The sequence below is a fragment of the Trifolium pratense genome, linkage group LG6 (genome assembly GCF_020283565.1).
Source record: "Trifolium pratense cultivar HEN17-A07 linkage group LG6, ARS_RC_1.1, whole genome shotgun sequence".
NCBI classification, from domain to species: Eukaryota; Viridiplantae; Streptophyta; class Magnoliopsida; order Fabales; family Fabaceae; genus Trifolium; species Trifolium pratense.
The window spans coordinates 10,147,081-10,159,431 of NC_060064.1; the positions used below are offsets into that span (position 1 = coordinate 10,147,081).

The 12,351-nt window shown below is 31.0% G+C and overlaps 1 protein-coding gene across 1 annotated transcript; it reads right to left on the reverse strand.

Annotated features, from left to right (window-relative positions):
* Window positions 1-3,803: 3,803 nt before the first annotated feature.
* Window positions 3,804-7,856, reverse strand: LOC123888617 (nudix hydrolase 12, mitochondrial-like). Its single transcript, XM_045937701.1, has 6 exons — window positions 7,479-7,856; window positions 7,257-7,340; window positions 5,620-5,734; window positions 5,453-5,536; window positions 4,599-4,748; window positions 3,804-4,439 (listed from the first exon to the last, which is right to left on the reverse strand). The coding sequence occupies exons 2-6, from the start codon at window positions 7,325-7,327 to the stop codon at window positions 4,164-4,166; spliced, it is 696 nt and encodes a 231-aa protein (XP_045793657.1). The 5' UTR covers window positions 7,328-7,340; window positions 7,479-7,856; the 3' UTR covers window positions 3,804-4,163.
* Window positions 7,857-12,351: the final 4,495 nt, after the last annotated feature.

The following is a 12,351-nucleotide window of genomic DNA, read 5'->3' on the forward strand; positions in this document are numbered from 1 at the left end:
ATTTTGGACTACGTAATGTTTTTTTCCATTATCTCAAAAGAGGACAAATTAAGCCCAAGGACTAAGTCTCTAAATTTATCTATACAATTATAAAACCAAAAAAAAAATATATATATATATCTATACAAAATTAGTTGATAAGATGAGACAAACAATCTTTCTCATAAATATTTGTAAGGTGATAAAAGGAAGTTTGCTGAATTATCTCAACTTCTCTCACTTACGCTTACATATAGTATAGGAGAGATCAGTTGAAAAAAATTGAGGAAATAACGTAGACTCTTAGATCATTAGATTAAAAGAAATGAAGAAAAGTTGATAGATGGTTGAGATGTTTTTTTTTTTTTTGAAGGAAGATGGTTGAGATGTTAAAATTAAGAAAAATTGAGAAAAAATAAATTGAGAGGATTCATTCCCATAGTGTTGATCGACCTTATTTTTTAGTTGAAATCTCTCAATTTTGTATTTTTTCCATTTTCTTTACTACGATATAGTTTTGAAAATATAAATGCAAAATTGTGATATTAAATAAGTCAAAATCTCTTTTATACCCCCAAAATATTTAACTTTGATAATGAAAGAAATGGAAATCATAGAAAATGTAGAGGATCCTTGCTCCTTATTTATAGCTTATGTATCCTTCTTTTCTTTTTCTTTTATTAACTTTTTTTATAGTTATTCCTCCTAACTTGAAGTAATTATTCTATGTGAGATGTGTTGACAATTAATATGAATATCTCTTTTAGTCAAGATTTAAACTTTGGTTCACCTTCATGGTAACCCAAAATAAACTTTGGTTCACCATTTTTTATTAACTCTTCAGCTATCAGGAAAAGTGGGCTAATAATCTAAAAGTTTAGTTGAGAGAAAAGTAAAATATGACAAAAAATTATTCAACAAAGAATTAAGTTCAAGTACTTTCCGAAAAATTCGTCTTTTGATGGAATTCGATCTAATCATTTGATTTCAGTTTCGAACAATTTTTATTTTGTGTAACTCACTATTTAATCACTTAATTTAAATCACTTTGGTTCACCGTTTTTAAATTTATCGAAAATTCTATCTAGTAAAATTTTTGAAACTTGATCATTTGAGAGAATCCGAGTTCGATTCATGGTGGGAACAATTCTTAACGAGACTCTCTTAATCTCGCGGCCGAACTCTGAATTATCGGACTCCCCTTCTCATAAAAACCAGGCAAATGCCAAAAAAAATTGAGACTTCAAAGGCAAGAAACATATAACCTTTCTTTCTCTCATAGGTTCTCTCCACAAATATTACTATAGTGAACTCAAATTCATAGTATGCCAAAATCCATAGTATGCACAAATATTACAATGTGTTATATACTCAATTACTCATTGGAAAATGTAAACTAAAGTGAAGAAGAGTAGCGCCTACTATATACTATAAACCAAAGAAACATGGACCAAATTTTTCAACTCTAGGAAGTTTAATTATTCTTCTTTATAGTTATCAAGCAAAACGACAATCCAATCCGATTCATATGCTTTATGTCATGTAGTGGTTTTCATGAGGAAGGATAATGTTCATAGTGTCATTTTCTAGAAAAACACAAACCTCATTGAACAAGAATCTATGCTCGTGGAATTGCCTTTTCTTCATGTGCGGCTATAGTGCCTATTAAGCAGCATTTTTTGGTTCAAGTTTTTGTATGTCACAAATAATTAAAATAAACTATATACATCAAATGTGTACATTTTAACATCTTTTTGTCAAATCATAAACAGTAATAATTTCAACTTTTTTTTTTTGTTTTTTAATTAAAAAGTATAAGGGAAATAGAAATGTTTAATGGAACAGTTAATTTGGATTATCATCTCGAGGGATAGGGACCTGGCTATAAGAGACCAAGCATGGTTATTGCACTAATCACATTTTAGTCCAGGAGTTTACTGTAGAAATGTGAATCTTACACTTGCATAATTAATTTTACTATTTTTAACTTAAAATGTCATGTTCATTGTTCACATATGTCTAATCACAGTGTCAACATGATCTTTTTTTTGCAACTTGTTTCATATTTTATATCAAAAGAAAAAGAATAGTACATTCCCTCGTCTATTAAGTGTAAAAAAAAATATTATTAAAAGAAGCACAAGTTGTACTTGGGCTTCTCAAGCTCATCCGTTGCGTTACTGTTCGAGTTCGAGTGGTCTGATAGTAATAACCTGATAGTAAATAATTCTACAATTTTTAAATATTCTTTGATATCATATTAGAATTTGAGTTAAGTCTAATTCAATTATATAAAATTTTCTTATATGGTAAATATTGCTCTCACTTGTGCATGAATGTTCTAGCTGATGAGACATATGAAGTTTGAGTTAAGTCTCATATTGATTGAAATGGTTAATGTTGAACAGCAGCATATAAATGTGAGAACTCGCAAACCTAATATCTTAAAGTTTTGGTTGAAGATGTGGTGTCCAAAAGTCACTTGTGTGGTTGTTCAAATTCAATGTGTTGATCCAATCTATTGAGACCTCCCGTCACGGTCCAACAGTAGTATCAGAACTCAGTTCGACTTGATGGGGAGTAATAAGTGAGTGGTGATGGATCACGGATACGGAAAAGACTCACACTTGAGATGAGATGTTGAGATATATCAAATGTGAGCTAATTCTCATATTGGTTGGAAGAGTTGATGTTGAATACAAGTGAGAGGGCCCATAAACCTAATGTATTAAGGATTTTGGATAAATATGTGATATCAAAAATCACTTATGTAATTATTCAAGGCTCAACGTGTTGATCAAATCCATCGAAGCTCCCCCTTATAGTCCAATAGCAATATCCAATGTAGAATCTGATGTTAAAAACTAGTATACCTGTCAAAATTCTTTAATCTTATTTTTCTTTCCTGTAGTTAATCGTTTACTCTACAGTTCCCATAGGTGCTTATCCAGCTACAGTTTTGACATATGATTAACTTTAATTATGACATTTCTATAAAAATAAAAAAAATAAAACGTTAATTAAAATATCCAAATTGATCCATGTAGTCCTTTTTATTTAGTGAAACAGTGTTTGGTACATGTTGGTTGATAAATGATAATGACTGTATAAAAAAAATCTTACCATCCTAAATTATTTTGTTTGTGTTGTAAATGGATGTATATATTCATTTCAAGTTTCTCTCTAAGCTTGTTTGTTCTAAACTTCATGACTTATCATTGAATATGTTTAATTCTTTGCGAATTCTTTAATTTGAAGTTCTTGAGCAACATTTTTCACCACCAAGTTCTATCTTGCCAATGACCAATACATTATCCTCATTCTTTTCAGGATTCTAATCTCGAATATAGCTCCACAAGCACGAAAAAAACCTATCATACTAAACTCAATAATGTACAAATTATGAGTATCGGACATAGTTTGAGTAGTAAAGTCTTGTGCTGTAAACAGACGGAAACTGATAGAACCCGTAAAATTAAGATAACGAAACTGTATTTTATTTATGGAAAAGTTTGAGCACAGAGGTTCTACAATGGTGGAAACATAAACTGAAATGATAAACCAGAGTTCAGCACTCCTAGCCAGAGAAACTCTCCTAAGAAACTCTTTAACAATCTTTCCGAATACCTTACTCACTACCCTTCTTCCCTTTTATAACAAATTTATTCCCATAAAATGTCACTAACTTCAATAAAATGCCGCTAAATTTTCTTCTCCCCCATTCGAATTACTTCTATCAATTGTGTGAAAAGTTTAAAAGGAGCGCGGCTTAATGTTCAACCGGTTTGATGGGGAAGAGAGATGGATTTCACAGAAACACTAACTGAAACAGGTAACCATGGATAGTACTGTCATAAGAACCATTGTTCAAAATGAAACCAATTGTTCTGCTTGAATAGTACCTAAGAAAATTATGAATTGAAGATTCTCACATCTTCGCCCTTTGTGATAACACGATTTTCACAAATGGTGCTGCTATATTACAAGTTTTTCATGAACTGTGAGGTGAAGTAAATAGCTATTTAAATCGATATACACTGGAGACTTTCACCATCACATTCTAACAGAACCTACAATTACGAAATCGATGACAAGAGCATCCAAAGTCCAAATCATTACTTCACATTTTGGTCTTATCAGTTTGAAGAAGTTAATGCACAATACAGCACAAGTGTACAGCAATTTCAATAGCCAAAATGGATGGCTATCTCTTGAGATGCGTGTTGCAGTAGATTGGATTTAGAAGGCACGCCGTGGTGCTGCATGTTAGAGGATCTTTTATAGCAATTGGGTGACATACTTTGACATTCTGAGACATCTGTTACGAGAACGGAAGGGGGGTCAACATTATTGTCTTGGTTGTCAAGCTTCCTGTCTTCTGCCATAACTTTAGTAAACTCCTCAAGTGCATTACACATCCAATCATATCGGCTGAGTCTAAATGCTTCCTTTATGTTTAACTAAGAAGAGAAAACACACATGCCAACTCCGTTAAAGATTTTTTCCAAATGTAATACAATATATTTATCATACGGATTTCGTTTTATTCATAGCAGCTGAACATTAAAAGTTTGGTGATTTATATAAAATTATACAAAGGATTTGTTCAGAAGAATTACCCATCGGCGAGCACGGTTTTTCTGCTCAGGCCAATGCTCGAGTTCTTCAGTCACCTCCAAGGCAAACATGTATCCTCTGCAGCCTCCTTCCATGCCACACAAGTCTTGGCTGCTTTTGCTTCTGAACTCCCATATTCCTAATGGAGTTTCCTGAAAATGAAAATAAGCCAATTAGCTAAAGAAAACTTGCCAAAAGTATATCATATAGACCACATTGCAAGAAAGAATGGCTTGCATTGTTCCAATCCTAATACTTTCCATATTCAGCAAGTTAATTTCAGTATCGAGTACCAAACGAGGTTCTGCATATGTTATATAATTCCAGTATAACCGCGTTTCTTGCATTTCAAGCCAACCCATTGAAAAGAAGTTTACAATCAATAAAGGATTGTTTCGGTAATTTGCTAACACCGATATATTTTCATTAGAGGGCAAGCCTTCATAGAACAGTAAAGTTGCTGCCTTGTGACCTTGAAGGTCACGAGTCCAAAGCCTAAAACAACCTCCCCATCTCCTCTTGCGGAGATAAGTTGCATACATCTACCTTTCCTAGACCCTACCTGTTAGGAGCCTCGTGCACTAGGCTGCCGTTTGATAGATTTTTGTTAGTTTAGGCTCAGATGGAGGGTTTTTTTGCTACATCCAAGGAGCACGAGTTAGGTGAGATATCTTTCCTTGATGATAAAATGTTAAAAAATTCTCACACGTGTATAGAAAAGCAACGTGAAATTTACAGCATAAGCAACACACCAGAATGATGTCGTGATCAACATCGCATATATTGATTGGTTAAATTTTTCAAGATAGACTATAACCAAAAACATTTCATAATTTAGAGGGAAATTGAACCTTACTCTTAGTATTCCTTTAACTCCTGCTTCTTCTAAAGCTTCACGACAAGCGGCTTCTGTAACAGTCTCATCATTCTCCCAGCCACCCTACCAAAGAGTAGAAATTGTAACTTTTCAGTATTAAAGTTCATATGCTGATGAAAGTTATTGGTGCAGACAATATCAAGTACCTTTGGAAATACAAGGTCGTCACGTTTTGGCGAAGAAATCATAAGTACTTCTATCATTTCCTCGGTTTTTCCAATTTGATCTGCATTCTCCTTTCTCCATCTATACGGAATACATCTGTTGAAATACATATGAAATTTTTTAAGTCAATCATGTAGCTGAAAAAACTGTTGCAACTGTTATCAATGTCAATCCACAAAACTCTACTGGCAAAATTTGCATGCCATTAGTTATTAAATCGTGATTCAAATCATGAATCAGAAGACTAATTTTCCGAACTGTGAACTGAATCTTATTATGAAACATAAGAAAAACTAAAAGTATAATGAAAAGTAAGCATCATTAAAATCCACATGATGTTAATGTGGAGAAAAATGAAAAGTAAAAGTATAATGTTTTCCTACGCAAGATTTTAAATTATTTCTTTTAACGAATCCCACTCACCGTTTTGTCGCTTCATTTGTTTTGGTATGATCAAAGATTTAAAAAATTCAAGAATTGCTTTCCTTAGTTTAATCCCTTTTCTCTCATTATTTTAAAGTCCACTAGAATATATTGAATAATTAAAATTAAGAATCAATGATTCAAAGCCTGATAATCAGAAATTTCCATGCAACTGCTATGAATCCAACCTTCAACAACAAACATATCTCACAGGATTTGTAAACAAGAAAAGTAACAACACAACAATAATTTCAATAAACAAATATTTCTACCCTAGTTATTAACTACTCTTCATGCCAGAACTGTGATACTGATAAATCTTGAATTTGTCTTAGTTTTATATATATTTACATAAAAGCCAAAATAGATCACGCAATTTGAAGTTCTATTTTTCATTTTTTTAATAGACCTTAAGTCAATGACATGGCCCACTAATTTAATTTATCATTGTAATGAACATATCCAAATGAAACATAATTAATATAGTTAAATATCATCCATAGAAGACAATTATTAAGAAACAGTTCTATGATACCTTTCTATTCCACAAACTAAAATGATTTAGATTTCAGCAACTGTTTACAACTTTTACAAATTTTCAATTTCTTTTTGTAACACAAATAGTAATCCAACTGAGGGTCGGGGACTAATCCCTCAAACCACGTAGATCTATTTAAGAGACTGACATAAAAATTCATATATACTAGTACAGATATGATATTAAAACAGAATTATATCGAACTCTAACGACATGCTTAAAACCGAATCATCTAAGTGGTATAGGTAGATGCTAGTGGTTAATTTATTAGAGAAAAATGTTCGAAATTTGGACCTCAATTTGCCGACCATACAAGTCATTTCACAACCATGTCACACAACTAATTTTCTATTTACACATAAAACAAAAGTAATGAAAGAGAAAGAAAGAAGAAAGTAATGATTTTTTCTCTTAATCTAACGGCTCTACAACAAGCAACACAATCCATTGCATAGGATTCATTGTGACAAAGGAAACAACAAGAATGAATCAATAGAAATTGTAAATTCAGCAAATAATCACACATATCAATAACCACAATAATGCATGGTCATAACAAAAATTGAATCATAATCCAAAAGGGGTTTCATAAAACAAAAGACAAAAAGATTAGATTTTTAAGGTAGATAAGCTTTGTCTTCAAAATGGAAAACTTACCCAGAAACAAGTCGAAGGTTGTCTTCATAACGTTGTCTTTGTCGCCCCGTTCTTGCTGGCACAGAAGACATAGATTCTAGAAAACTAAAAACACAAAAAGAAACCCAAAAAAACACAATTTTAAGAACACAAAGAAAATCAGAAACTGGGTTTGTCTTAAAACATAAAACAAAACAAAAAAAAACGAAAGTATTGCATGTATCATTCATATTTCATACATACCCAAGTTATGTTTTTTTGTTTTTTTGTTTCTTTAAATCTCGAACAGAACAAATAAAGAAGCTTTCATTAGAATAAAAAACTCAGAATCAAAAAGCTTTTGCATGAAGATTCCTTTATTAAAGTTTCAAGGAAAACCCTCTTAAGAGAATGGTTTTTTTTTTCTCCTTTCTTTTCCACAGCATGTGGTACAAATGGCAGAACAAGAAGAAGAAATGGTCCAAAATTGGTTTGTAGAAATGAAGAGAGATAAAGTGATAAAGAAGAATAAGGAGAAGAAGAATAATTTCTTGATTTGGTAGAATGAAAACGGAGGAAGAAAAAGCTTCCACAGAAAAACAGAGGAAAAAAGAAGGATAAAGAGATTTCAGCGGGTTCTTAGCAATGGCTTCCATTTATAATTGGTCATTATTTAAACTTTTTTTACTTATAGGGTGTGTTTGGTAACACAAATAAGCTAGCTTATAGCTTATTATACGAGCTTATAAGCTTGTTTCAAAAAATTAGAGGTGTTTGGTAACAAGCTTTTTTTACTAGCTTATAGCTTTTTTTTTTTCAGATGCTATTTCAAGTAGCGTTTGAGCTTATAGCTTATAGCTTTTTACACTTTATTCCATTTTTACCCTTTAATTTAATAACTACCCACTCTAAAAAAGAAACTACCCACTAACAATTATGTCATTTTATATTTATTAACCACTTTAAAAGCTAATTTTACCAAACCCTTTAATTTCAATTAGCTAGCTTTTCAGCTATCAGCTATAAGCTAGCTTTTCAGCTATCAGCTAGCTTATAGCTTATTTTTACCAAACAGACCCATAAAGGAATTTCTTAATCCTATTTTAAATTTTGGTATAGTGAATTTATTTTATATTTTTTAAGCAATAAAAATGTAAAAAAAAAAAAAAAAAAAGAACGAAAATATGGGGACAAAATTAAAATTCACCCTCTCAATAGTTTTTTTTTTTTTTTATCTGGTATTGTTTTAATCCCGTCTTAGTGTGCAATTTTTGTTTTGATTTTTCGTCTTAGTATGATGTTTGTTTTGATTTTCCGTTTTGTTATGGTGTTTGTTTTGTTCAGATTTGTAGGTTTGCTTCTGATCTTAACTGTTGATCAGAACATGTAGATGGCCAGCTGACAGTTTGTTGAGCAGGTGGTTGATGGCGGGTCGAGCAGCTGATCCACGGAGAGGGGATTGTACCTGCAGGTGCTCCGATGCCAAAGTTAGAGAGGGAATGAGAGCAAATGAGATACAAGAGAGAGAAAGTAATTGAATGAATGAATAGTGTTTTTTAGCTCCCCTGTATATGAGAGCTTATATAGCCCTCAGCTCTAGGCCAAAGGTCCTCTTATTGGGTTGGATCAAGCCAGACCCAATAAAATGGACTGCCAAGATATTACCCCTAGATAGTGGGTGAAGCAGGAATCTGCTCCTATCTTGATGGATAGGTTCCATCATGTTCTGCTGATATGGATGTGGTGGGACAAACTATCATGGACTTAGGGGGTATGATATGAAGTTGACTAGTTCTAGTCTAGTCCAGAACAGCTTCTATCAAAATTCAGTGTAGATTCAAAGACTTTAGCGTCGTCAATATTTTAAAGGAAATTCTTAATCCTATTTTAAATTTTGGTATAGTGAATTTCTTTTATATTTTTTAAGTAATAAAAAAGTTAAAAAATAAATAAAAGAACGAAAATATGGGGACAAAATTAAAATTCACCCTCTCAATAGTTTTTTTTTTTTTTTATCTGGTGTTGTTTTAATCCCGTTTTAGTGTGGAATTTTTGTTTTGATTTTTCGTCTTAATATGATGTTTGTTTTGATTTTCCGTCTTGGTATGATGTTTGTTTTTGTTCAGATTTGTAGGTTTGCTTCTATCAAAATTCAATGCAGATTCAAAGACTTTAGCGTCGTCAACATTGCAGACCTGAATGCATGACTATTCTAGATATTTGAATTTTTTTCATATTAAATGTAGGCTTTGTCATAAAAATTAAGTTGTTTTATGCTATTAACTCGAATGATGTAAGTCTGTTCGCAGCTTTATTCTTATTAGTTTTTAGTGAAATTAAATATGTAATAATTTCGATTGATGTATTCCTTATATGAATTTGAATGAATAAATATTGTTGGTTTGAGTTAAAAAAAAAATTAAAATTCATGCAAGTAAATTTAACTTAATAGTAATTTATTCAAGACAAATGCTAACGAGTGTTTTGAGGCACTCTTTTAACCATTCAAGCAATTGGTTAGGAGTTCTATTTGGTACTCTTGTTTATAAAAATAAAAATAATTGGGAAGAAATAACTCATTTAATGTGTCTAATTGATTATTTGATGAGGCTTCGAATTTATAACATGGTGATAAAAACAATAAGATTGCCCTTAGAGCATCTCCATCCAGAGAAATTCTTGTGTGAGTCGTCACCTAAGAATTAATGGTTACACACAATCAATCAAATGATTACAAGTAATTAATAGAGTAGTAGTTAAAATAAATCTCTACAAATTAAATAAGGAAGGAAAAAAAAAGTTCACTTTTTTAATTTGCTACGAACTAATTAAGCTCCCTTTTTTAATTTTTTATTTCTTTTTTGTTGTTGTTTACAATGACATGGGAATCGAACCCAGTACCTATAGCGTATTACCCAAATCCCTCACTACTAGACTAAATCCAGTAACTTTAATTTTTTATTTCTTTGTTCCAATTATTTGTATACTGTTATTTCTTTGTGTTTTGGAAATTTAGGGACTATACAAACTATTATGGCCCTATTTTGTAAAAATAATAAAATAGTGGGTAGTTAAACAAGCCATAAGTTATAAGTTCAAAATTTGACATTACAAAACATAGATATATGAATATGTACAAACTATAACCATAACTTAAATTCAACTAACAACAGCTATAGTAAAACTCAATTTAACAAATATTAGAAGAATAATATTGTGCCTCAAAAAAAAAAGAATATTGTATTATAAATTCGTCAAAAAAATATTGTAGTATAAATGTATCATTTTTTTTGTTACAGTATAAATGTATAATATAAATTAAAACATCCTTCACCTTGTTAGTAAAATATAAAGGAATAATGCAAAAAACAAAATGGAACAAGAAATTAACGAAAATAAAAAAAAAATAGAGCTTTTGGAAAAAAAAATGAGGGTTTGAAAAATAAAAAATTAAAGTGCACACGTGTTTTTATTATTATTATTTCTTTCCTTATTTTTAGAGATTTAGTTTTAATGACTACTTCATTAATTACTAATAATTATTTATTATAAAAAGACATTACTAATAATTATTCAATATATTAATTATTTGTAATTATGTGATTGATTGTGTGTAACCATTAATGCTTAGGTGATGACTCATACAAGAATTTCTCCTCCATTAAGGGTATCTAAAAGAGTTTTATAGACTAATGATATCGTATTTTAACTTTTTTATTATTGGAGTTTCATGACGTGGCACAGAGGGTATCAAAATTGATGATACCGGTACCTTAAATAAGGTACCGTATCATCAATTTAATGTTATTATTATTTTTATTTTCGGTATATAAATTCAATTTAATAGCTTCCATATATGTCAAAATATTATTGTTTGTCATTAATGTATGATACTCAACAAGTGGTATTACCATTGGAATAAAATATGTATGAATTGCATAAATATTACATGGCATTTTAGGGACCACTTGTTAGTTGTTAGTAATATATGATACCCAAAGTGATATCACCATTAGATATGCTCTTAGTTTAGTTTTTATACCCGCCAAAGAAAAAAAACAATAAGATTGCCCCTAGTTTAATTTTCTTTAGATAAGCTAAGAGAGAGTAGCGGGTATAAAACAAAAAAATCTTTAGACCTATCAACTATATTGACACTCCCAAAGACTCTCATCTATACAATATTATCATAATAATATATATACTAAAAGTATGAATATACAACATGGGATACTATGTCTTGTTAAAAAAAAAAACATGGGATACTATGTGAAAACCATGAAGAAAAAACAAGAACGAAAAGAAAAAGAAAAGTTAAGAGAATCTAAATTGAAGGAAATGCTTCATAGAGAGTGAGGGATGGAGCACTCTTTGAACGAGTGTTGTAATGACTATTAGCATTTCTGACCAATTTAGTTTGTTTCTTCCTTCGAGCGATGGTTCCTCTTGACGCTCCCTTAAACCTTCTCTTAAAAGGCAGCCTCATTCTTAAGAAAATAATGTTCCATATCAAGAGTGGTTGTTTCATGAAAATAATGTTCCTCTAGGTTGTTCCATATCAAATTTAAATATACTTTAAGGTTCGTGTCTGATAATGGCCAATGATGTTTTCTCTCCCCACCTCCCGTGAATCTTTTATCCCCCTGAGTTTCCAATTTTGCCCTTGAAAAAACTTCGGTTCGTAGAAACCGAAGTTTTTTTTTTGCCTTGAAAATAAATTTCAGTTTCTAAAAACCGAAATTTACTCTGAATTTGCACTAGGAAAAATTCGGTTTCTGCGAACCAAAATTTTTTGCAAGGGCAAAATCGAAATATTGGGGGTATAAAAGAATCACGGGTGGGGAGAGAAAACATCATGGCGAATTTGTCTTCTGCATATTATTAGTAGCTCATCCAAAATCATCTTTGTAATTGTCCCACATCCGCAAAATATGATGGTCGTAGTCAAAGAGCAATTTTACTATCGGCACCCCCAAATTTTTTATATATAAGCACACTCACATTAATATAAAAATTAAATTATAAATAATTTAATCACATCAATCAATATCAATTAATTCTTTTATTTTTAAATTTTATTTAAGTTATGTGTGTGTCTAAATTGAAATAGTTTGTAGTTGTGCCGGTAGAAGTGTTT